General features: G+C 37.9%; 1 protein-coding gene across 6 annotated transcripts in view; it reads right to left on the bottom strand.

The window, feature by feature from the left end:
- Positions 1–23,056, bottom strand: part of TCTN3 (tectonic family member 3) — a 29,575-nt gene extending 6,519 nt beyond the window's left edge. Inside the window, exons 1-14 of one of the 6 annotated variants that reach the window (XM_057736369.1) lie at positions 22,750–23,056; positions 22,454–22,577; positions 22,015–22,133; positions 18,278–18,405; positions 17,934–18,042; positions 16,820–16,935; positions 16,307–16,342; positions 15,663–15,743; positions 14,448–14,573; positions 13,477–13,584; positions 12,941–13,035; positions 12,508–12,661; positions 9,221–9,358; positions 611–1,448 (exon numbers count right to left, since the gene is read on the bottom strand). In XM_057736369.1, the coding sequence (XP_057592352.1) occupies positions 1,371–1,448; positions 9,221–9,358; positions 12,508–12,661; positions 12,941–13,035; positions 13,477–13,584; positions 14,448–14,573; positions 15,663–15,743; positions 16,307–16,342; positions 16,820–16,935; positions 17,934–18,042; positions 18,278–18,405; positions 22,015–22,133; positions 22,454–22,577; positions 22,750–22,984 (1,647 nt within the window). In that variant the 5' untranslated portion in view covers positions 22,985–23,056 and the 3' untranslated portion in view covers positions 611–1,370. Of the gene's footprint in view, positions 1–610; positions 1,449–9,220; positions 9,359–12,507; positions 12,662–12,940; positions 13,036–13,476; positions 13,585–14,447; positions 14,574–15,662; positions 15,744–16,306; positions 16,343–16,819; positions 16,936–17,933; positions 18,043–18,277; positions 18,406–22,014; positions 22,134–22,453; positions 22,578–22,749 lie in introns of those variants that run through there. The other 5 variants (XM_057736367.1, XM_057736371.1, XM_057736368.1 and 2 more) reach the window with 5 other exon arrangements.
- Between the last annotated feature and the right edge of the window lie 3,512 nt (positions 23,057–26,568).

The raw sequence follows: 26,568 nt of genomic DNA, 5'->3' as shown, positions 1-26,568 counted from the left end.
AATATAAAAGAACAAATTAGAGAATCAACCTAGTGATCCTATAACAGATTAACAGGAGTTCCAAAAAGAAAGAACAGAAAATAGTGGGGAGGAAATTATTAAACATATATTAATAATTGAAATTTATCAGCACTGAATTTTAAAGAGTAAAAAATCCCACAAATTGTTTGGTATGATGAATGAAGGAAAAAAAACTACCCAAGGCCTAATATTGTGGAAGCTTCAGATATTTTACTAGGGGTAAAAATAATATCTTAAAATGGCTTCTAAACAGCAGTATTGGAAATGAGAAGCACGCTTTCAAAGTTGTGAGTGAAAATCATTTTCAATCTAGAATTCTACACCTAGCCAAGTGAGCAACTACGCATCATGACAATGATGACGATGGTGGTTGAATGAAGTTATCTTCAGATATGTGAACTAAAAAAAAAAATGTATTTTACATGCTCCTTTCTTCAAAGATGTTATTAGAATTTGAGCTCCACCGAAACAAGAGGATAAGCCAAGAAAAATGAAAAAGTAATGTCTAGTTAACAGCAACTCTAACACAAGTAGGAAGCAAGGGGAATCTCTAAGATGGCAGTAAGGGAAAGTTCCATAACAACTGCTGGGCAGTAAGTAGTCCATTTTACATCAGATTATGGAGGTCTCCATGAAGAAAACACATAGGAAAAGTAGAACAAGTAACACTATTGGCAAGTTCAGCTGTTTGGAAAACTGCAATGAGAGAAATTTTATAGAGCTATTGGAGTATGTGAGAAGTTTTAGTCATTAGCTCAAAGAAAACTAAAGAAATGAAATATGAGGTAATTATTAATTTTAGGAATAATAAAACATTTCACAAAAATTTAATTACTTGGCTCAGCATGAATATATGATCATAATGATGATACGCTGCATATTGACTTAATAAAAACATTTTGATATAACTACATTGGGAGAGCTGGTGGGAGGGGTAGGAGGAGAGTAACAAAGCTAAACTCACCTACCAAACTAGGACGTCAACAGACTATATAAACTCTAAATTAAAGAGATAACTGAGTATGAGATTGCTTAGAAACTGAGGCAAATACCAGCAAGAAAGAGTAAAAGAGTTAAATAGGTTAATTTCTGGAGCACGGGGGGATATGGGATTTTATTTTTTGTTAGATCCTTTTTCCTAGCATTTTTTGACTTTAAAAATGTTTACATATTAATTTTGATAAATTATACAATTATTAATTAACTTGATATATTATCCACTTTGTAGCATTAGCCTAATCTGCAGGGCAATTCTGAGCTATAATGTAGGCTTTACAGTCCCAACAACTTGTGTGCTCCCAACCCAAGGCAAGGGAGGTGAGCTTTCATATTCCTGTGCCCTTATGTCATTAGTTAAGGGCCATCTGGGAGATGTATATTTCCAGGCACTTGACAGGTAAAGTGGATTCCAGTAGCTTGAGGGCAGCCTTCCAAAACAAACAAGACAAAAAAGGAAGAAAAACATCAGAATACCTACCAAATTTTAAAAAGGGTGGTGGTGGCGGAGAGGGGATATGAAAAATACAAGGGTTACTGCAAAAAGTATGATTACATTTGGTAGTCAACAGGCTATCACATGTAAGATATAAAAGAACTGAATGAAATGCCCAAACCAAAAACCTATCCATCATCCTTGCCTCATTTGCTCCCTCAAACTCTGCATCCAAGCAATCAAGTCCTATCTGTGATACTTTTAAATTTCCTGAACTCTGTCTACTTCCTGCAGCCCTCACCTCTGAGCCCAGCTATTAGCATATCCTGGATAATTTCCATAACAGTGTTCCAAACCTCACCTTGGCATTGCTTCACACCTTCCATGAGGGTGGATGAAGTCTATCTTGTTTACCACACTAAACCTAGCACTAAGCATGATACTTAGCACAGGGGAGGCACACAATAAAGGTCCTTTTTTGCACAAATGAGTGCAAATGCTCATGGTATATCACTCCATTTATTTAGGTCTCCTGTAATCTCTCTCAGTAGTGTTCTATAGTGAAGAGGTTTTACATTCTTTTTGCTAAATTTGTTCCTACATGTTTTATGTTTTTTCATGCTACTGTAAATGAAACTGAATAAATTCATCTTTAAAATAACATCTAATTATTATTATTATTATTTGTTTTTGGCCGCTCTGTGCTGCTTGCGGGATCTTAGTTCCCTGACCAGGGATTGAACCTACACCCTTGGCAGTGAAAGTGCAGAGTCCTAACCACTGGACTACCAGGGAATTCCCAAAAATAACATTTAGTTATTTTTAGATGTTTTCCTAGTGACTTTGAGAAAGTTTAATTATTACAAAAGCACTAAATTATACTGTAAAAAGCTAAATAATGATAAATAAAAGATATAAAAACACTGTATTTCTATCACTAAGAATACCACTATTAACATTTATGTCTTTATCTGTGCACACAAACATTGATATATGCATTTTTAACTACATGGGATTATACTGTACAGGGTGTTTTATAATCTACTTTAAAAAAAAGAGCCTCTACTTTTTCACATTAATAATATTTCTATCTAAAATACAGTCCATATTTGTGGGGAAAGCGGGGAGGGTTGGGGGAGGAATGAATTGGGAGATTGGGATACCAAATTGTACACCCTAAATATATGCAGTTTATTGTAAAAAAATAAAAAAATAAAAAATTTAATAAAAAAATAGTCTATATTTAAGTTTCCTCAACTATCGCAAAATATACTTTACAACTGTTTGTGCAAATCAGAATCCAATGCAAAGACACGGACTGCCTCTGCTTGTTACATTCATGAATCTCTTTTAATCTAATACAATTAGATATGGCGGTATCTATTATGATTGTTAGAACTTATTTAACTATAAAGCATATTGTAAAGGCCCATGCAAAGGTAATTTTTCCTCATATAAGTACATGATTTTTCAGAAGTTAGCTGATATCTGGTATTAACACTATGATTTTAGGAGAACTAGTGATTTAAACACAGTAAAATTAAGAATAATAATAATTTCTGAAAAATAACTAATGGATTATTTATATATAATATTTTCCAGATAACATACACATTATTTCTCCATATTTTCTTGGGGGAAAACATACATTTGAGGGAGAAACCAATGAAAAAATTTTAATTCCCGCACTTATTTTAAAGATGTCAGTGAAGTTATCAAGATTTTCAAATGAGTCAAAGAGAATGAATATGTTAAAGAGCAGATGCTGCTAAACATGATGTATCAGGGCGAGATCTCAAGTGGTTATATATTTTATATATATATTTTAACATATGCAACAAGGAGCATAACTTTAGAAAGTTCTTTAAAAAAAAAAGGAGGTAATAAGATAACAAAACAACCCAGTAAACTAGGTAAGGTTCTATACAGGCTATTAAGAACCACAGAAAGGGGCAGAGTACTTCCATAGTCTAATCATTCATCAAGAGAGAGGCAAATAGTGGTTGACTGATCCTTGAAAAAGAAAGACTTCAGTGACAGAAATTTTACTGACTGTCACAGCAATCAAGTCCATTGGTGGTGTTATTGTTGCCCCTTCTCAGAAGAGAGGTCATTTGATATTCTCCAACACATCAACAGAAACGAGAAACAGAACTGTTTTTTTCTTTTTTAACACCAATTCAGCCACTTCCTAGTCCTTTCTTTCGTAGCAATTATTTCAAAAAATCTAATTCTGAATTATTCTTATTTTGTTTAATGTTCTTTACCTTTCCTAGTATACTGCCTGTTTAATTAAGAGACTGTGGCAGAGGTTCTTAGCCTGGTTTCAAGAAATCAATAATTCCCTTGAAACTATGTAAAGAATGTTGTGTGTGTGTGTGCATTTTACCAGTAAGTAAATAACTTTCAACAGATTCTCAATAGGGTCCATAAAATTAGAACCACTAAAACAGACTGATAGCTAGATAGCAGTTTTTCTAGCATATGCTATTTATTGAGGTATAAACACTGCTAACTTTCAAATACTAGGTTGGTCAAAAGGTTCATTTGGGTTTTTCCATAACATCTTACAGAATAACCCGAAATGAATTTTTTTGGCCAACCCAATATAATGAATAAAAGGCATTTATTAACAAACAATATATTTAGCTTTGAAATGTAGGCAGAGATATACTCTCTAAAAATTTTCAAATTGCAAATTGTGACCCACTAGTGTCTAGCATTAAGAAAAAAAACACAATAAACTACAACAGAATAGACAATATCACAGAGCACACTGCATAAAAATGTTTTTTAAAAAATTTTATTTGTTTTATATATGTATGTGCTATAAGCTAGGTTGTGATGTAACATATATTTCTTACCATGGATGATAGCCAACAAAGGTTGAAGAACACTGCTCTAATGCCTGCTTATCTCTTTTGTGTTTTGCTTTAAACCTACTTGATATGGTCCTTACGAGGGTGAGTCAAAAATTATCCCCACTTGAGGGTTAGGGGGGAATGAACTGGGAGACTGGGATACCAAATTGTACACTCTAAATATATGCAGTTTATTGTATGTTAACTGTATCTCACTTAAAGTTCTTAAAAAAAAATAAAATATTAAGAAAAAAATTATCCCCACTCCAGTTACATTAAAATGTCTGTTGGCCACATTGTCTTATCAGTGCTTTCTGTTCAAGGCTTCTGTCTCCCCAGTCACTGCTGTATAGGTGTGAATGTGTTATATCAGTTCATTTGTAACTGCCGTGTGAGCAAAAATGGATGCCCCACCTGTGATGTGCTCAAAAGAAAAGCAGTATGCAGTGATTCGTTTTTTGTGGCCTGAGGGTGTACCTGGTACCTTTATTTATCGAAGACTTTGTGCACAGTATGGAGAAAGTGTTTTGTTGTGAAGAAGTGTGTATGAATGGATAGAGAAGTTCAAGGAAGGTCACACAAGTGTTAGCCATCAAGAAGGAGCCGGACACCCATCCACATCCATGGCTGATGACAACATTGAGCATACACCTGAAATGATTCTGCCGAATAGACAAGCGACAGTGGATTATTGTGGCACATCATTTGCAAATCAGCCATGGCTCAAAGGTTCAACAATCAGCAGTGCTCATTACAGTAGATGCTCATTGAAGGGCTGAACCCTAAACTTCGGATTGAACGCAGAGGACTGTTATCCAAGGGCAATGTGATCTTGCGTGACAATGCACTTCTGCACACTTCTGCCCACACCGTTGACACTCTGCAAAAAACTTTGTTTTGAGGTGTTAAAGCATCCTCCCTATAGTCCTGATCTTGCTCCATCGGACTTTCACCTGTTTGGTCCCTGCAGGCAGCCTTATGAGGATGAAGATTCACTTCTGATAAAAAAGTGAAGACAGCGGTGCATTCGTGGCTCACGGCTCAGCCTAAAACATTTTTTAATGAGGGAATACGAAAGCTGGTTGACAGATGGACAAAATGTATTGAAGAGCAAGGAGACTATGTCAAAAATGATGTATTTGTGTTTTCTAAAAGTTAATTAAAATAAATTCTACAGCCAGAGTGTGGATAATTTTTGACTCACTCTCATATACGGAAATTTGGAACCAAAAAAGGTATGATAATAAAATAATAATGATGACATGATGAGCGATATTTACTGAGTATTTGCCATGTGCCAGGGCATGTGCTAAATGTTTCATTTTACAATCTCATTTAATCTGTACAACCTAATGAAGTATTATTATTAATCTCCATTTTAAAGATGACAGTAATTATATTTAGAGAAATAAAATAACTTGATTAGGGCCTAGGTCTGTCTGACTCAATGCCCATGCTCTTAATTATCACCCTCAATGTCAGGCAATAGGTCATTTATGATCCACTTAAAGATAGAAATAAATATATAATTCTAGAAAGGTTCAGTGCCTTGATCCTGTATTTTCTTTTTTAAATTAAAAAAAAGTTTATATTCAGACAGAAGACATGATGTATTTTACCAGGCCCCAAACTTAAAGATCACTTTAAAGGCCCAATTAGTACAAAAACATAAGCAGCTTCATGGGTTTGTTGTGAGAATTCAATACCTATTAAAAAACACTTATAAAAAATATTACCGCTGCCTGTCACATAGTAAATGTTCAATAAATGTTTTGCTATTATTATTATCATACATGAAGACAGGGAAGTCTATACAGTGTTTTACTTAAATTCTACCCTATTTTGTAATTTGTTCTTGGGAACATTCCTTAAAATTTTGCTACTTTTTTTTTTTTTATTTTTTTTTTATTTTTTTTTTTTTATTTTTTGGCACACAGGCTTAGTTGCTCCGCGGCATGTGGGATCTTCCTGGAGCTGGGATCAAACCCGTGACCTCTGCATTGGCAGGCAGATTCTTAACCACTGCGCCACCTAGGAAGCCCGCTACTTTATTTTTGATAGTGAGAGGAATTTAAATTGTTTCTAAAGCTACATTTATACAATGGAAAGTTATTCAGACAGTTCAGTTCAAAATTCAACCTATCTTCATTTCAAGGTGCAAAAACACAAATGCCTACTGACCTAAGCAGATAACCTGAATGAGAGAAGTGGGACAGCTAAGGGTGGGCAGGTGTAGGCTGTGTGAATTGGGTACTCTATTAGTGGAAATCATCATTCAGCGGCAGATTTTATGCCATGCAGGAATGTAGGATCTCTATCACCAGATTTTCAAGAGAAGTCGCAGATTTAGATGTTAAGGTAAAATTTCTTGATTTTTAAACGTTGACACAATTTAAAAAAAAAAAAAACGCTGTGAGCCAAACAAAACAAGTCTACAGGCTAAAAAGGCCACAGGCTGCTAGTCTGCCACCCAGCTTTAGTTTTATGCCATTACTTAGACACACTAAGCTGACTGACACAGCCTGGGTGAGACCACTGTCAACTACGACCTTTCGAAGGGTGGCTAGCAGGGTAGGGAGAAGAACTGCAGAAGATATACCGTCAGCAACGTAACTCCTCCTCTTTCTACTTTAGACACTTTGGAACATGTACACTAGCTTTCTTTGAATAGGCTCTTGCTATGATGAAAAAAAATTTCACAGGAAGTCCTGAGAAGACAAGCCTGTATGAATAAGGTTAAGGCCAAAAAATCAGCATAAATGCAAAAAGAAAAAATGAGTATGTTTATGTGACTTTAGGAGAAATTTTCTATTCAAGACTACAGTAAAAAAATATTTCAGTACAGATGATAAAACTGTCTATTATAGAAAGAAGTATTTGCATTTGCTTAACTTTTTGTGATATGACACTACTGATTCATAACTCCATTTACTTTTACAGGGGCATAGCATCTTTCATGGAAGTGAGCGTCTCAAGTCTGCTCCTAAAATGAACATTTTTGTATAGTCAAAATTACCTTTGCAAATCCTTTAAATCATTCTAAGTAAAGGCACATGATTTGGTATATCCCATACCACCCCTCAATAAATTCAACAGAGTTAATTTTTGCTCCATCATTGGAACAGATACTATGTCTTCAGTTACGCATGAATGAAGTGCAGCTGAAATTCTCAATTCTCAACAACTTAGGACAGTTAGACTTAAATAACTGTAAGTGTGATTTTGTAGAGGGGGTAGACTAACATGAAAAGCTAACCTATACTAAATACTAGAAAAATATAATGATTAAAAATAGCTAAACAAGGGCTTCCCTGGTGGCACAGTGGTTAAGGATCCGCCTGCCAATGCAGGGGACATGGGTTTGAGCCCTGGTCTGGGAAGATCCCACATGCCACCGAGCAACTATGCCCGCGTGCCACAAACTACTGAGCCTGTGCTCTAGAGCCCGCGAGGCACAACTAGTGAGCCCATGTGCTGTAACTACTTAAGCCCATGTGCCTAGAGCCCATGCATGGCAAGAGAAGCCACTGCAATAAGAAGCCCGCACACTGCAATGAAGAGTAATCCCCACTCTCCGCAACTACAGAAAGTCTGAGCACAGCAACAAAGACCCAATGCGGCCAATAACTAAATAAATAAATAAATACCTGGACAAGAAAGAGGCACTGGGTAGCTTCAATGCCTAAGAGAGCCAGAGATTCAGGAAAATAAAAACAGCCCTGTAGGTATTCTCCCAAACTACACAGGTATTCATAAATAAAGATACAGTTCATAAAAATAAAACAATAGATTCAGTGCAGTATCTGTAACATTAAATGAGTCTTATAGAAAGAGTTCTATTTTATTCAGTAAACCAACACAGAGAGAATGGAATGTTCTCATTAACACAGTTTATGGTAACCTGAGTTTTAACACATTTACAGGCATAGAGAGCTACGGCGCGCAACTCAGTTGTGAGGGAGGAGCTAAAGGTATTTCACTTCTGACTTAAGTATAATCTCTAGTTTCTTTTCTGGGAGGTAAATGCAATGACTTACAGGTAATAATTTCAATTAGTTTTTTTTTTTATTTATTATTTTTTGGGGGGTACACCAAGTTCAAGCATCTGTTTTTATACACATATCCCCATATTCCCTCCCTCCCTTCAATTAGTTTTAATTTCCAGTAAAAGTTAGTAAGTTCATGCATGAATCAGTTCACCAGGACCTAATGATTTCTGTTTTTGAACTTCTAAAGCTAAGAGTTAGGTTCTAAAACCAAGGCAGATGCTAAAGCTGTCTTAAGGCACATCATAAACAACAGGTATATGTTTACTACATATTAAAATCATTTATTTTAGGGTATTTCCTGGCAGTCCAGTGTTTAGGATTCTGCACTTCCACTGCAGGGGGTACAGGTCTGATCCCTGGTCGGGCAACTAAGATCCCACAAGCCACGTGGTGCCACCAAAAAAAATGTATATCAATGGAGTGCAGTCAACCAAGGATTGATGACTACAAATTAGCCACAGTAGTAACTGTAACAGCAACCAACAGGCCCAGAGACTCTAATAAGCATGTGACTGTCACAGTGAATACACAGTTATTGAAAATCTTTTCTGTGGTTGAATCGACCAGTGTAGTAATACTGGTATGATAATTTAAAAGAAACTAACCTATACTATAGTCATGAAAAAAAAAATGGGGAAAAAAGGGGATATAGATTGTATTTTACACGAAAACATGTTAATTTCAGTAACCAGGCAGGGTGGTTGGACTTAAAAGTTAATTGTGTCAGCTCATTCTAACCAAACATTGGCTGGTATAAATTGGCTCTCAGAAGTTAAAAAATGATCTGGTCATCAAACAGCTGATAAGACAATCTAGGCTTTGCAAGCCTTGGTGGTCCTTTATGAGTCATGACTTACCTGTATGGGTTGGCACTGGTAAAGGAATCGGGCTCCTGACACATGAGCTTGTGGGTTGGACTGGAGGCCTACATATGCCCACAATATCTGGATCTCCAGGGAAACTGGTATGACACAGCAGGAAGTACAATGCACAGCCTGCAAAAGGGTAAAGAAGCATTTGCTTCAATTGCTGATGGTTGCCCATAGTTATTTATCATGCATTAAGTAGCCATTGTTTCTTAAACATTACACAATAACAGAGAAGGCAATGTGGCTTAGAGAAAGGACACAAAAGTTCATAATAGGCCATATTATTGTCCATCATCTTAAAAAATTAGTATTCTAAAATGGAAATACTAATATAGAGATTAATAAAACATGAGCCCATGTACAATGAGTATAAGAAGTGTGCAGTGAGTGGTGCAGTCAGTATTGTGGAATGCCAGAAGAAGAAACAGCCATTTCTGGTTGAGGATGGCTTTGTGGAACTGGGATGAGTAATATGTGACTGGAAGAAACGGTGTTTAAAGGAAAATTTAGGGAGAGAGATGGCATATAAAATGGTATGCAACTAGAACAGCACATGATGCCATTAAGGGACAGTCACTGATCAAGCAGAATAGTTACTGAGTGTCTCCTATGTGCCAGGCATGTGTGAGGCACTGGCCTTGAGCAAAGCACCTGACTGAAGCAAAAGATTTAAACACAGGAACAGTGAAAAGATTAAGGAAGGACATTTCAAGGTTATATTATGAAGTCTAACCAAGCAGTCTGACCCCAGGAGGATTAATTCCAAGAATGCAGGAAGGATTGATGGAAGTGAGGACATAAATCAGGAGGTTACTATAACTTAGCAGATACACACTATCCTCAAATATGCCTGTGCTTTTCCAACTCCATAATTTTTAAAGTAAGGCTCAGATATAGGCAATAACATGTCTAAATTAGGAATAGTGGAAGACAGACCATGTTTACGTTTAATTTATTAAGGAATTGTCAAACTTTTTTCCAAACTGGCTCCACCATTTTGCCGTCCCACCAACAATGTCTGAGGGTTCCAATTTCTCCATATTCTTGTCAACACTTGTTATTGTCCATTTTCAAAATTACAGCCATACCATTTTAAAAATTATAAAGTAGTATCTCCTTGGGGTTTTGCATTTCCTTAATGGCTAATGATGTTGAACATCTTTTCACGTGTTTGTTCCAAATATTTTAAAATACTTTTCCTTTCATTTATTCTATCTACATTAGGAAAAATTTTCCATGTTATCAAGTATTCTTCAAAAATGTGATTTAAAAATGTATATAGGCTTAAGAATAATTGAGTAGTTCCACTATAATCTCAATCCTTGTCACTAACCATCCCTTTTCTGTACTCAGCCATGTATTACCCAAAACCATGCTCCCTTGGTATGGCTGTATAAGGTTTAAGAGGACCCAATTTGACTGCAGTTGCCCAAAGGCTGGATCAAGCACATGTATCTACTTATCCCCCAAGTCTCATTAAAAGGAAGAAGTATACAAGGAATAAAGTCATAATAGTGTTGAGAAAGGGAAAGAGGGCACTTTAAAAATAACCTCTAAGGGGAAAGGCCTTTCAAAGTCTGAACCAAAATTCAAAAGTTAAAAAAGAAAAAAAAGGTTGATAAATCTCAAATATGAAAATCAATTTCTGCATGGCATAAAAGCCATAAACAAAGTCAAAAGACAAATAAACTGGAAAAAGAATATCTACAAATCATACAACAGAAAAGGGCTGATTTCTCAAACACACACAGATTTTCTACAAATCATAAGACCAGTAATTCAATAAAAATGGGCAAGAGATATATATAGATCATAGTGAAGAATTGTTACAACTATATGTTACGACAAATTATTCAACTATATGTCAAGATACTAAACCTTACTTATATTAAGAAAAATAAAACTACAATGGGATGCTGGTTTTCACTTACTAGAAAAGCAAAGATTAAAAGTTTGATAACTCAGTGTTGAGGAGAGTATGGGGTAACAGGCCATCTCATAGATGGATAATGGGACTGTAAATTGGTACAACCTGTATGGGAAATAAGTTGGCAATATTTATTAAAAATTTAAATGCATATACCTTTTGATCTAGCAATTCTACTTCTAGGATTTATCACATAGGCTTATTTTCACATGTATGAAATGGTGCCTGAACCGGGTTATAAAATGTCACACTGTGTATAATAGCAAAAGGCTGAAACAACCTGAATGCTCACCAGTAAAACTGGCTAAATAATGGTTCACCCATATAATGGAATCATATGCAACTATACCATACAAAGAATGAGGAAGCTTATTATATACTGATATGAAACAAACTCTGAAGATCAAGTGAAAAAAAACAAAGTGCAGAGCAGTGTTTCTGATATTATGTCATCTGGATAAAAAAAAGAATATGAGTATTTACTTGTGTGAGCATGCAATATCTCAGGAAGGAAAGAAACTAGTAACTTCATTTGCCTCTGTGGAAGGGAAGAGCTGTCTGAGAGAGAGTTTTATTTTGTACTTTTGGAATTCTGAGCCAAGTGTAACTATTACTTATACAGAAAAATAAACAAATAAAAAGTTTAAGTGAAAGGAAATAAAATTAAAGGATCAGTTGATTAAAGCTAGGAGGTAGGGGGTAGGCAAAAGAGGAAGAAGACAGATTTCTTTATTTTAGTTAGACACACACAGATTTCCCTGTTTTACCTAAGACTGGAATCAAGAGGTACACCTACTGAGCACTGATGTAGTGGCCACCAGAAAAAGTAAAAACAGAATCAGCTAAATGAGATTTCTTCAGGGGCAGTGGGTACTGCAGTTTTTACTTTTCATTTATACTATTCTACATGGTTTGAATTTTTACCCTGTTAAAAATATAAATGTAAAAATGCAAATTTTTATAACAACACAAGGAACACAATTTCAACCTCAAAGAGAGAATCTGTGCTGACCAAAAATTCAAGAATATAAGAGAATATTTGAAATATATGTGAAATATATTTAGTTTATTTTTCTCTCATTATAAGTAAGGTTGATTTTGAACCACAGACCAATCGCTAGACTTCCTACCTTCAAATTTTTCTCTAACTAAGGAAAGTTAAGTATAAATATAAACCTAACCTGAAATAATGACTTCAAATGGGCATGATTTCTTATATTCTTTTATGACAACCATATTATCTTTTTTCTATGATCACCAAATCAACTACGGAAACAGGGCTAGTTTTAATCTTAGTAAGTGAAAGAGGAAAGTGAGCTTTGGTGAGAATGTGTATTTCTCTCCTTACTGAAACACTGCAGTTCCTGCTGAGGATCCTGGTCCACTCTCCCTTCTGGGCTGGGTCAGCATTACCAAATATGGCCACGTGCTCGGCTCTGGGACTTCCATGAAGAGTCTGATAAATCTCCTGCTGCAAGTGGCTGCAGTCTATCCTTTTCAGCCTGAAATGAAACACCATGGAGGCTGGAGTCCAATGCTGACATAATAATGTTATTCATCCAAACATCAGAAATGATATCATAAAATAAACTGAAGGAAATAATCCTTAGTAAGTATAAAGGACTGTCCAAAAAACTCTTAGCAATATTAATATTATTTAAAGACTATTCCTAACTAGCATGCTCTGAACTCTTGATTCAAAATATAAAAGTTGCCATATCCACACATTCCCTACAGGCAGAGACAAATTTGTCAGAAATGATATGGAAGCAAAGAATCACCTGAGCTTGCATCCAGATATTGCATTCACTCCAAATTGTACTTCATGTCTCTTAACAGAGCAAGTTCCATCACCCTGGCTCTGTAAGAGGGTCATCTGAGGTGGAAAGCGATGGTTAAGGAGATCATAAAAGAAAAAGAAGTAGGCAGACTGGAAAATTTATGCTTATTATTTCCTTAACACTATTTGTACTTTATTAATATATTATTCAAGTCACACTTTTTTCTCCTCTGGCAATGAAAACATGGAGAGACAATTATTGTTTTTGCCAAAAATGGATGACCACACACCAGCATATAAATGTCTCATTAAAACAAACACAGTTCAGTCAGGATCCTCACCTTAGGCCAGTCTCATGTAAGTTCTAAAGCCTTCGGTAGCATCAACGTTTGTGAACATAATGTATTAATGGTTTGGTAAAGGAAGTCCTCAATACCTAAAAAATGGGGGAACCTCAGAATTGGGAAATCCAAAAGATCAGAAGCTAAAGCTTTTCTTATTAGGCTACAATAGGCCACAGAGACCCAAAAAGGATACTGAGTGTCTTCTATCAGCGGTTAGAGCCAGAAGTGGCTTCCCAACAATATAGCCAGGATTCCCACTCCTAGAACCAGTAAGAGAAGCAGCTGTGCTCTGTTGAAAAGCCTGCAGAGAGTGAAGGAATGTCAATTTGGAGAAAAGCATGCTCTCCCACCTTTCAGTGCGGCTTCATACCCTTCCTTAAGGCAATGTAGGTTAGCTGCACTGAATAACCTGGCTTCCTTCCACAGTGTGGTATTTTTCAGAAATTGCTACTCCAGCATCTTCTACTGTTTTTTATTCACTAAAATAAACTCTGAGGATGTGAACATTGATATTCACTACATGCTGTTTCTACCAAGGATTACAACTAAAGATTTATTGACAATCTCTCAATCCTGTTTTTCAAAATTACTATTAATTTAGGGCTATGTTCAGTGTGGCTAAAACCAGAGGAGTTTAAATGTAATTTAGAAATATATTTTAATTAACTACAGATGTTCCACAGATGAACTCTGAGAGACATGGGATTCAGTTGATCACTTGAGGGTAGAGTTGGAAAGAAACAGGACTCTGCTGGGTCCAAAAAGAAAGAAAGTAGAAGAAAGCCAAAAGGTGGTGATCAAGACCGGAAACTGAGATTAAGTGGGAAATGAGTAAAACGCTGAATGCCCAGAAACATGAAAAAAGCTAGTTCAAGAAATTTTGTGGGATGTTAGCTGAGTTTATGATTCAAAATGACTATTTAACAGAGTTTGGATTTGTGAGTGAAGTCCTGCTTTGCTGGGGGACATGGTAAAGGATAAACATTGTTGAATCCTTATCACTTGAAGTCCAATTATGGAATATTAAATCTTGAGGCTTCAGTTGCCAGATAGAACTAGGCCTTCACATTCTTATTCTATCTTGTATGTGTTACAGAAGCAGCGGAACTATTTCTAACCCGATATTTCTTTCTTCTTGATCCCCTATAGGAGAAGGGCCCTAACCCTGAAGCGAAAGATGAAGTGCTGCTGTAATGAAGTGCCTGGCTCAATAGTCAGGTTGGTTTGTTCAAAACTGACGGAGACTTTCTGGATTCCAAAAGTCCCATTGGTCTCTATCTCATAGATGACCTGAAATACAAAAGTAGAATCAATTAATAAAAATTATTTTGTGGGCTAATTATGTTAAGGACAGAAGATTTCCTGTCTGTAAGGGTTTTACTATAACTGAATAGGGAACAGAATGGTGACTGTAGTTAACAATACTGCATTATATATTTGCAAGTTGCTAAGAGAGCAGATCTTAAAAGCCTTCATCACAAGAAAAAAAATTTTTAACTATGTGTGGTGATGAATGTAAACTAAACTTATTGTGGTAATCATTTCACAATATATACATGTATCAAATCATTATACTGTACACCTAAAACTAATACAATGTTAAATGTCAATTATATCTCAATTAAAAAAATAACTGGATGAGAGAGACTAAAAAAGTAATCTTAAAAATGCCAAATACAAATTCCATGAAAAGGTAAAATTTGACTTCACATTATATCTACACATGAAGAAAGAGACTGGATAGAACTCTTTGAAAGAGTTCATTGGAGATGTGAGTTTACGGTAAGAATTGAAAGGAAAGAAAAATAAGTTTTGATTGTGTGCAAAGAAGGTCAGCAGAAGCACAGGCAGAGGTGAGCATGGAGTGGAAATCTGGTTTACTTGGCTCTCACAATGTCTGAGGATAAATAAACATGGTAAGTGGAGATGGAAATCATAAAAAAGTGAAGGTAACCTTAGATTTCTGAGCACAGTTTTTAAAATGATGCTTTCCAATAATTCTTACTTTCGCTGGTTGATTAGAAGAGCAAGAATAGAGGAAAAGAAGTTGACGAGTCTATTTTAGACTTTCAGATGATACTGACAGTCAACAAAAGAAACTGTGGTCAGTAAAAACCGTAACAGACTGCAGATGGGCAAAGAAAGAGGAACCAGAAACAATTTTAACATTCTGGACGTGAAATGCCGGGGTACAACAGCACTGGAAACGGCTAAAACACGTGGGGAGGAAGGTGATGGGCTCAGTTCTTGACGTGTGATGTTTCAGGTAATGCACAAAAATTCATGCAGGGGTTGGTCTGGTACTTAGTGGAAGATGAAGCACCTCTGCTAATGCCGATCAACATACATCAGTCCAGAATCTGAGGTCAGTGTCCCTACCTGGGAAACAGCATTCTGACAAGTGTTTCCAGCCAACAGAGGAGAGCCAGCCTGTGAGACAGGGGTTACAGGCACCTGGAACTAGCAAGGGAAAGAGGCAAATCAATTAAAATAGGAAAGCAGCACTTTCTCTTCTAGCTACATATTATGCTGAAATGAGTATCTTTCCTATTTGACCATCACCTTCCTCTCTCCTTCCATTGCCAGTCTACAACTTAAGTTCAAAAGCTATTCTAATTCAGCGCTTCTAGAAACGTATTTTTTGGAACATTACTTCTATTAAATATAAAATAAAGGTTCCATGGTCAAATAAGTTTTAGAAATACTATATCTCACGCTTCCCTCTTAGAGATTAAGAAGACCATCTGGCATACTAAAGACTTCAAGAAGTCCATCCTAAAATATAATGTTTATATTTAACCCAAAGTTTCTCAAACTTACCTAATACCTCATGAATTCTTATTTCATATGATGCTTTTTAATCACATAGAACACACAGAAAAATACTGTTTTAGACTCATACTTGAACAGTTTGATACATCACTCACACATTCTCTTTTATTATTACAATTGAGAGTGAAACTGCCTCAGATGCAAAGGGACCAAATATTTTCTTTCACTTTTCCTGATAAAAATCATCATACCTTCATATTCTTCAGATCACTCATACCTCTTGGAACCTAGTATAAAAGAACAGCAAGGACATAAGTGTGCATATATCTGACAGAAAATCTCCAGGAGCTTGTGATTTCTCACTTGGGGGGAAAATTTTTTTTTTCTTCTACCTGAATCTTTCTTACACTGAAATGCCAGAAGCAGGGCTGAGGGGAGGTTGGATGGACTGTGATGCCCACCTACTCCAAGTAGAGCTCTAACAAACAGCAAAAACAAGAAGCTTTGGTGAAATAGTAAGATGTCACCCTCTCCTACCTCCCCTAGCAAATTCCATTAGCCAGGAGGGTGGGAATCTCTTATCCTGGCTATCTATCCCTACTTCTTTCATCCTTCTTCAGATAGGGCTTCTAGGCCCTCTGACTTTTATGTAGCTCTTGGGCATTCTGACTTTCAATTCAGTGGTTTTCCTACAACCCAACAGTGAGACGCATGCTAACTTTTAAGTCCACAGTGGTGACAGTGGGGAGAGAAGGAACACCCACCTTCAAGACTGTGAAGTTATAGTAAGAGGCAGCATTGAGGACAGGATCCAAGGTACAGCTATCTGCCAGATTCTTGAAGAAACGAGCACAGGCTGTACTTTTACTCTCCAGGAAACCTTAGAATTAAGGGAGTGGTAAATGAGAAAGCCTATTTTATTTTATTTTATTTTATTTTATTTTATTTTATTTTATTTTTAAGCTCTTTATTGGAATATAATTGCTTTATACTCTTGTACCAGTTTTTGAGGTACACCAAAGTGAATCAGCTGTGTTTTTACATATATCCCCACATTCCCTCCCTCCCACCCTCCCTGTCCTGGCCCTCTAAGGCATCACCCATCATCGAGTTGATCTCCCTTTGTTAAACAGCAACTTCCCGCTAGCTATCTGTTTTACAGTTGGTAGTGCATATATGTCTATGCTACTCTCTCACTTCATCCCAGCTTCCCCTTCGCACCACCCCCCAACCCTGTGTCCTCCAGTCCATTCTCTGCATCTGCATCCTTATTCTTGCCCTGTCACTGGGTTCATCAGTACCATTTTTTTTAGATTCCATATATATGAGTTAGCATACGGTATTTATTTTTCTCTTTCTGGCTTACTTCGCTCTGTATGACAGACTCTAGGTCTATCCACCTCATTACATACAGCTCCATTTCATTCCTTTTTATGGCTGAGTGATATTCCATTGTGCATATGTGCCATATCTTCTTTATCCATTCATCTGTTGATGGGCATTTAGGTTGCTTCCATGTCCTGGCTATTGTGAATAGTGCTGCAATGAACATTATGGCACATGTTTCTTTTTGGCTTACGGTTTTCTCTGGGTATATGCCCAGTAGTGGGATTACTGGATCATATGGTAGTTCTATTTTTGGTTTTTTAAGGAACCTCCAAACTGTTTTCCATAGTGGCTGTACCAACTTACATTCCCACCAACAGTGCAGGAGAGTTCCCTTTTCTCCACACCCTCTCCAACATTTATTGTTTCTAGATTTTTTTGATGATGGCCATTCTGACTGGTATGAGGTGATACCTCATTGTGGCTTTGACTTGCACAAGAAAGCCTATTTTATATTGAACAAAAAGGCTGGCACTTGTGCCCCAGACTCACCTGCAGGATTGCTCTCAGCACAGAGTCCCGCAGCTCCAACTCCTGAAGGCTGCCTCAGCAAGCTTATTACAGACCACTTGGGGAAGTAAGTGAGAATGGGGTCCCCAGCCTAAACAAAGTATAGCAGAAATTTATTCACAGTGAGACTGAACTGAACTTCACCAGAAAAGAATACATGTAAACAAAAGTTAATTCATAGGTTGTTAACGTGGACAATACTGCCCTCCAAAAGAGCTGACAATGGCTTACCTAGCTGCAGGTAGGTACCTCATAGATACTTGGTCAATTGTCAGTACATGGGGAAAAACCAAACCAAACAATTCCTCCCCCTTCCCTAGACTCACCCTGTAAAAAGGTGGTGGTGACTGGGTTTGGAATGCTGAAGTGAATGATTCACTTCCAAACTCTGTAGCCAGGGCCTGGAAGTTGGTTGCATTGACTTTTTGGAGCTTCTGGAAATAGTTTAATTTTGCTAAAATATTTTTAAAAAGAAAAGGGGTTTAGATAAAAGAAAATTGTTCATTTTAAAGTATCTGGCATACCAAGAAATTAATCTTTAAAAATATTTTTACTGAGGTATAAAATATACACAATAAAGTATGCAAATGCACTAACCTTAAACATATACTCAGAGAATTTTTAAACATATATATACTTTTATTACTACCAGATTAAGTTATAGAACATTTTCCTAGAAGGCTCCCAATCAATACTCCATCTTCAGAGATAATAACAACTTTGATTTCTATCACCTTATAATTTATTTGTGATCTGTTAACTGAATTATTGTTTTAGTATTAAGATCTGAGATAAGAATATGAACAATGAATGCCAGTCAGTTCCAAGTCTCTGATGCCAGGAATGTGTATGATTAGCATTCTGTGATTAAAATAGGAGGGTTGGTAATGCTCACATTTGTCCCATACCAAATGAGTCTCTAGTACAACAAAATGGTACTGTTTCCATAGGAACATGGCAGTGCTGGAGACGGTATTTGCTTTGTCCTCTCCAAGTCTTCCAGTTTCCTCTAAATTTCAACTGACCAGTCCTAATAATAATGTTTCCATCTCTCAAGTATATGGATTTGTCATATTTTATTCCTTTTGCCTTATAATTACTACATTCAAGATTTTTCAAATATCCCCCAAAGGGTGTTTTCTGTAACAATTCTATAATTTACATTATAGCAATGTATAAATCTATCCAAGCTCCCGAAGCCATCTGCTTATGGCATGTCAGAACCAGGAGATGTACATAAAGGTCTCTGACATTGTCCCCTGCCCAGAGGGTGGCCTGTGATGAACAACACTCTGCTTTACCAACCAAGTTTTCCGCTAACTTGAAAAAGGAATGTAGCAAAAAGAAACATGGCCCGTACTAGTTTCTTTCATTTTTCATAATTATGGTCATTTGGACAGATTCAAAAGGATATCAAGACCTGCATCAACAAAAGCTAATGAAAATGCCACATTACATAAGCTTGATCTTTATCCTCTGTGATCCCACAGTTCTAATCGTTTGACTTTTCAGCTTTCTGATGGAACATGAAATGAAGATAACTCTCAATTCTGGGGCCTTTCAGACTACTCACTTTCCATGTATCTCCTAGATCTTTGTTACTCAAAGTGTGGTGCACAGACTAGCAGCCTCAGCATCACCTGGGAGGTTGTCAGAAATTCAGAATCTTAAGCCACACTCCAGACCTACTGAATCAGAATGTGCATGTTAACAGGATCTGCAGGTGATGTGTGTGCATATTAGAGATTGAAAAGCTTTGCTCTGGAACAGGTGATGCTAATGCTGCTGGTCTGCAGACCCTTCTTCCATCTCTGATCTGAAATCTTCAAAATTTAAAGCTTCCAGGAGCTGTTTAATATTTCCTTCAGAACTTACACCCTGAACACCACATGGAAGAAATAATTTCAGCATTAAAAATTGTAGTTATTTCTATCTGTATAAATGAAAGAAAAGTTAAAGTTAAGCTAAAAGATAAATTGAGATGGAAAATATCCATCTGGATATTTTTTCATGGCTTAAAAGAATAAAAAAAGTGTTAACATTTTGTGTCTCACTTTAGTGCGAGGATATTGGTGGTAGTCTTAGTAAGCAGGGATTATGCAGATATGGAACACAGGCTAAGGATATACAGAATTTCTGCCTAAAATTTCTACCATCATATATGGTATATTACACCCGACAGGGCTTAAAGGTATTTAGACTTAGATTGATATAATTTCAGATGTGGAAGGAACCTAGAGATCATCTGGTCCAATCCCATTAGGGAATTTGGATCCTGAGAGGTAAACGAGTTGCAAAAGGCCACAAGACATCTGGCAGAGCCAGGAGCAGATGACAGATCTCCTGATTCCTGGTCCAGGGTTCCTCCCACTCCATCATGTTGTACAGCCTCTGACCAACAAGGTCTGTTACTGATGATCGTTATTAGCAGATATTAAGCACTTTGGGCAAAGATATGGTCCATCCTTTCAATGCACCAACAATCTACCTGGGGAGACACAGCATTCATATAAAATGATAACAATTCAAAGTATCCTATAAGTTCTAAGGCAGTGACTCTCAGGTGTTATTGGGGAAAGAAAGTTGAGAAACACTGGTTTGGAAACACTATGGCATGGGAAACAGGAGGGGGTTAAAAGCGGGGAGCACCAATTGGACACTTGTGCGATATCCCTGGAGCATTTTCATGAGGCTGGAACTAGAAGGCAGTGGGAGATGTGGAAAGGATGGGGCAGCTGCAGCCTTACTTTAAAATGGAACATTTGCCTTGCTCCCTTTACCTTCTCACAACCTGAATGGCCACAAGGCTCCTGGTAACTGCTTCCAAATTCAAGTGCCCCAAAACCCAAAATTGGTTGTTTTACGAAACAAATATAGTTTTGCAATTTTTTTTTCTAACAGTAAGATAAAACCAGGATGAGCTGACTTTCAGAGTGTAAGGGACATTTAAATCTATTTTATGTGAGAACATTATTTTTCTTCTTAGACAATAAATTTAAAAAGATATATTAGATGTACAATTTTAGAAATGTTATAGTCATCACCAACAAATGTCTAAGTCTATCTAAAAACCTTAATAACAGGACTTCCCTGGTGGCGCAGTGGTTAAGAATCCACCTGCCAATGCAGGAGACACGGGTTCAAGCTCTGCTCCAGGAAGATCCCACATATCGTGGAGCAACTAAGCCCATGTACCACAACTACTGAGCTTGCACTCTAGAGCCTGCAAGCCACAACTACTGAGCCCACATGCCACAACTACTGAAGCCCATGTGTCTAGAGTCTGTGCTCTGCAACAAGAGAAGGCACCGCAATGAGAAGCCTGTGCGCCGCAATGAAGAGTAGCCCTTGATTGCAGCAACTAGAGAAAGCCCACATGCAGCAACAGACCCAACACAACATAAAATAACATACATACATACATAAATAATAAATAAAACCCTTAATAACAACTACCTCTCATTTTTATTGCACTCTACAGTTACAGAGCACTTTCACATTCAGGATTAGTGATGTTATTTCTCATTTTGCAGTTGAAGAAATGAGCCTGGAAATGTTAAGGGATTTGTCCAAGTCGGTGCAGCTGGTGAGCAAATGGAGGGCCGAGACCCAAGTCAAATGCTCTCTCCCCTATGCTGTTGCCTCATAAAATAAAAACAAGATTGATATAGACTCATTTGTCAAAGACATCATTCATGTATTATTTGGAGCCCCCTATGTCAAGGTACTGGGGATTCAGTGAGTGCCTTCATGCAGATTGTAGTAAGTAGGGGATATAGTCTATCTGTAATTCTCTAAGCTAAGAGGGCTGATTGAAATTAAAGTTCTGTATGGGTTTTCTGGTCCACAGCCAATACAGCAAAAGAGATTGCCAATGTTCACTAATAAGAGAAAAAAGAAGGGGCAGAGGGACAGGTAGAAGGAGAGGGAGGATGATAGAGATCCAAAGTCCCCCACCCCCCAAAAAAAGTTTAAAAAACAAAGAAAAGGAAAAAACGTCAGAGACTAAGCTAACTCTCAATAAATGTCAGGCAATAGGAACAGCCAACATATTTCTACTCACAGTTGTTCACATGAACACAAAACTGCTTAATTCCATTTGAATCCATGAAAACTCTTGAAGGAAATGGGGAATTACTTCTGAAGATAATAGAATTGTCTACACACACCCAACTTGAAGACCTATGAGGAAACAGGAGGGAGACCAGATACATTTAGAAGGAGGATTAGGTCCAAAGAAGGGTGCCCCACCGATATCAGTCAGATGCCAAAGAGAGGACTCCTTGGGCAGCCACAGGACAACACGAAAGTTCTAGTCTATTGACAGCCCTGCTCTAGAGCATCAGAAGAGGAATGGCGCCCCTGGGAAAAACCAAGGTATTCCATTCCTAGGAACAGAAGTGGGGGTGGGAGGCACGAAGGCTAACTCTTTCTACTTCCAGATACTACTTATTCTAGGGCTCCAATCCCCTTAAGGATTCAACCTGAGCATCGCAGCTCACCTCACGCTGCCTGGAAGGCAGAAGGAGAAAACTGTCCTCGGATGGAGAAGATAGCAGTCCCTGTCGCAGCAGCAATTTATATCGCAGGCACCGGGAGTCAAGTCACAGACACAGATCGGTAAGACTACAAAAGCACAACATAAAGCAGAGCGAATGGGGTGAGGATCCCCAAGCTCTTCCAAATGTTAATTCCCCTTCTTCCGACAGCCCCACTCCTAACTTTATGGGAATTCACTTTGTTCACAGAATTTTGGATCTAAGTCAGTAGTTTCCATCCCCGCATCCTCTCCCCTCACCTGGGAAGAGGTCCACGGTCCTATTCCCAGGCGCCGAGGGAGTCACGACAGCAGGATCCTCTGTAGAGACCCCAGGCACCTCCGAGGAGGGCTGAAGGGTCCCGCCCTGCGTCCTTTGCTCCAGGTCCGATTGGGTGGACCCTGCCCCAGACGGGGAAGGAGAGGGCTGAGGCTGGACCCTCTCGGGGACCAGCAAGAAGAAGACCTGGAGTACCGCGAGTTGCGAGGTAAGCATGGGGCAGTACAGACGCCCCCAGCCCCAAAGGCTTTGAGGCGGGCTTCGGCTGTCTCTAGACGCGTCGCTAGAGCGTGGGCCGGGGGGGGGGGGGGGCGCACGGCGTCTGACGTCATCCCTATGCGCCTGCTCATTGGTTCATGGCGATGGCTGAGAGCTCTTCAGCAAATAGAAGGCGGCGTTGTTACAGATCCCTCGGTATCTTTCGGTCCTCGCCCTCCTCCTTAGGCCAGGCCCAGCTCTGCCGCCGTCGCTTGGCAACCGCCAAACTGGCGCCGGAGCGCTTGCCTCTTCTCTCCGCTGAGTGGCAGTAGGAGTTCAGCCCAACGGCCGGGGCAGCGCAGACTTCGCGGCCTAGAGGGCCGAGCCCTTCCTTGATAGAGGAAAGTCCCAGCGGCTGCAACTGGAATTGAGTATTTTTTTCACTCCAGATTCTAACGGTGAGAATCCTTTTGCAAAGGATGATCTTAGGGAGGAAAATACGCTGAATGTCACATTGAGAACTTTTTCTTTAAATTTAAAAATTAGCCAAGGGACGGAGAGGAAAACTTATTTTTTGCCATTATTATAAATCGCCACTTTGGGGGGGGGGGTGGTTGGGAGGGGGGAGACACAGCTGGTGGGATCTTAGCTCCCCCACCAGGGATGGAACCCAGACCCCTGGCAGTGAGCGCGCCAAGCCCTAACCACTGGACTGCCAAGGAATTCCCTAAATTGCCGCTTTTTTGTAGACCTCTTTAGAAAGTTTTGGTGTTTTTTTTTTTTTTTCTGGAGTGGTGGACCTCTTCTGATTCCCTAGAGCAGTACTGTCCAACAGTGTGGGAAATGTTCTGTATTTACACTGTTCGTATGGCAGCTACAGGCCGTATGTGGCTACTGCTCACTCGGAGTGTGGCTAATGTGACTGAGGAGCTGAATTTTTAAATTGTAATTAATTCAAAGTTAAATAACCACGTGTGACTCATATTTAGCATATTGGATAGTACAACTCTAGGGTATCAAAATCTTGCTCCTGCTAGACCCACTGTTTTTGTCAGCCTGCACAGTCCTGATATCTGGATTATTTCAGTCGCTTGGTTGGGGATATAAATTAAGATTTGTTTAGAGTTATTTAACGTCTAATACACTTACCAAAATCTAGCCAATACCTCCTTTTCCAAGTGACTCACATAGGCAGATAAATTTTAGGGCATATGACCTTGCTCACATTCTCTGACAAGATATTGATATTCTAGTGTTTTGAAGTCAGTAGCTAAATGTATTTCTGTGTTATAAACGTTCTCAAACATCTTTTTATGTGAGTGTGTGATGGACTGCTATAAGAGATATCTGCATTTGTGTTTGGGCATAAAACACAAGGGTGTCAAAAATTATCCACACTGGCTGTAGAATTTATTTTAATTAACTTTTAGAAAACACAAATACATCATTTTTTGACATAATCTCCTTGCTTTTCAATACACTTTGACCATCTGTCAACCAGCTTTGTATTCCCTCATTAAAAAAAGTTTTAGGCGAATTGCAAGCCACAAATACACCATTGTCTTCACTTCTTCATCAGAAGTGAATCTTCATCCTCCTAGGGCTACTTTCAGGGGACCAAACAGGTGAAAGTCTGAGGGAGCAAGATCAGGACTATAGGGAGGATGATTTAACACCTCAAAACAAAGTTTTTGCAGAGTGTTGACAGCGTGGGCAGAAGTGTGCACCAGGTACACCCTCAGACCACAAAAAAATGAATCACTGCGTGCTGCTCTTCTTTCGTGCAGATCACAAGTGGGGCATCCATTTTTGCTCGCACCGCAGTTACAGATTAAATGATGTAACACGTTCATGTGCAGCAATGAGTGGAGAGACAGTAGCCTTGAATAGAAAACGCTAATAAGACAGTGAGGTCAACAGAAGTTTTAATATAACCGGAGTGTGGATAATTTTTGTTTCACCCTTGTATTTATCTACCTTTTTAATAATTTCTGTAGGAAAAGGCCAAATTCATATTATTCACATTATATGCGTTTACTGGAATATAAGCTCCACAAAACAGAGGATTTTGTCTGTTTTGTTCACTGTTTGTATCCCATGCCTAGAACAGTGCCTAGGACATGTTAGATACACATTAAATATTTTTTAAAAGATTGTTTTGTGAACTCTTTAGATTTAGCTCCTATAAATATTTAGTGTTTGTATTATTTCAGAATTGCATTTCTTTATATAAAATTTCTGTTGTACAACCAATTGGAGACCATTTTAGATTTCCAAGTATTCATTTTACTCTCTAATTCTGGTAAATCAATGATAAGTTATTAATGAATTTATTAGTGTTGGCAAAAGAGCCTGTTAATGGAAGTAATTTCAGGATTACTGAGTTGCTTTTTCTTATTTTTGAATTTTAGCACTTCACATATTTATAAATATTATTTTCTCTTTTTTGTTGTAATTGAGCAAAACTATTATTTGTATTTTTTGTTGTGACATGTTTGTAAGCATCTTTAATACAGAACTCTCAGTTCCTTTGAGAGATTAAAATCTGGAAGATAATTTTGAGGAAGGACAATGAAATTTATTCACATGTGTCATGCAGATTTAGTCTTAAATTGAAATTCCTTAATATGATATCACCTCAGAAGCAGAGATTTCCAAAAAAGATCATATGATACTAGCAGCTGTCTGTGTTTGGTACTAAAAGAGTTCAATATGTGCTTAGAAATTTAACCAAGAGATTGAATCAAGATGGCAGACTGAGAACAAGTTGTAGCCACTCCTGACTCCTCCCCCCTTTACAAAATCTCAAAAAACTACAGGAAAGTTAGATGAATACACACATTTATGTGCATCCATGCACATACGTTGATATTGAAAAACATGAAGGAACGCTCTTAATGGACCAGACATTATGACAAATTTTGAAAAAAAAGAAGGCCGATGGGACTAGATTCTAGTTGGGCAAACAAAAGTTGCATAAGCTGAGGCTTGATGTAGGAGTGGCTCTTGGAGGTGTTCTAAGCACACAGAAAGAAGCTATTGATATCAGCAAGGCCCTTGGACAATTGAGTTATTGATTGAGGTACCACTGTAGGAAGAGTCAGATAGGACAGCCTCTCAACCTTGCTTCCATGTGCAAACAGTGGGTAGAAGAAGCACTTGCTCCTAAAGAAGAAAGGGACAGTTACATAGGCACTTTTGTTAAAAAGATAGGACAGGTCCCTGGATGGCTTTTGACTTCTAGGAGGAAGAGAGAGACCCTACATCTTGAAGATTGGTATCAGCTCCTCTTATCAAGCTGCACACCCAACATTCCCTCCTCCACAAATCTACCAAAAATATAGGTTAAAAAGGACATATTACTTTTAAAAGAGCAATAATAAGACTCACACCTGACTTTTTAACAGAAATAAGGAAATCCATGAAAAGTGGAATAATATCTTAAAAGAAGTTAACCTAGAATTCTATACCCAGCAAAATAGCCTTCAAAAATGAAGATACAAATGTGTTTAGAAAATGAAAATTGAGGAAAAAAAACTTTTTTGTTACAGACCCACACAAAGAACTGCTAAAGGGAGTTATTCAAGCTAAAGGAAAAATGA

Source organism: Hippopotamus amphibius, chromosome 5, assembly GCF_030028045.1.
Source record: "Hippopotamus amphibius kiboko isolate mHipAmp2 chromosome 5, mHipAmp2.hap2, whole genome shotgun sequence".
Lineage (NCBI taxonomy): Eukaryota > Metazoa > Chordata > Mammalia > Artiodactyla > Hippopotamidae > Hippopotamus > Hippopotamus amphibius.
Note: the sequence above shows the minus strand (reverse complement) of the source record. Positions and strands in the feature narration are given on the sequence as shown.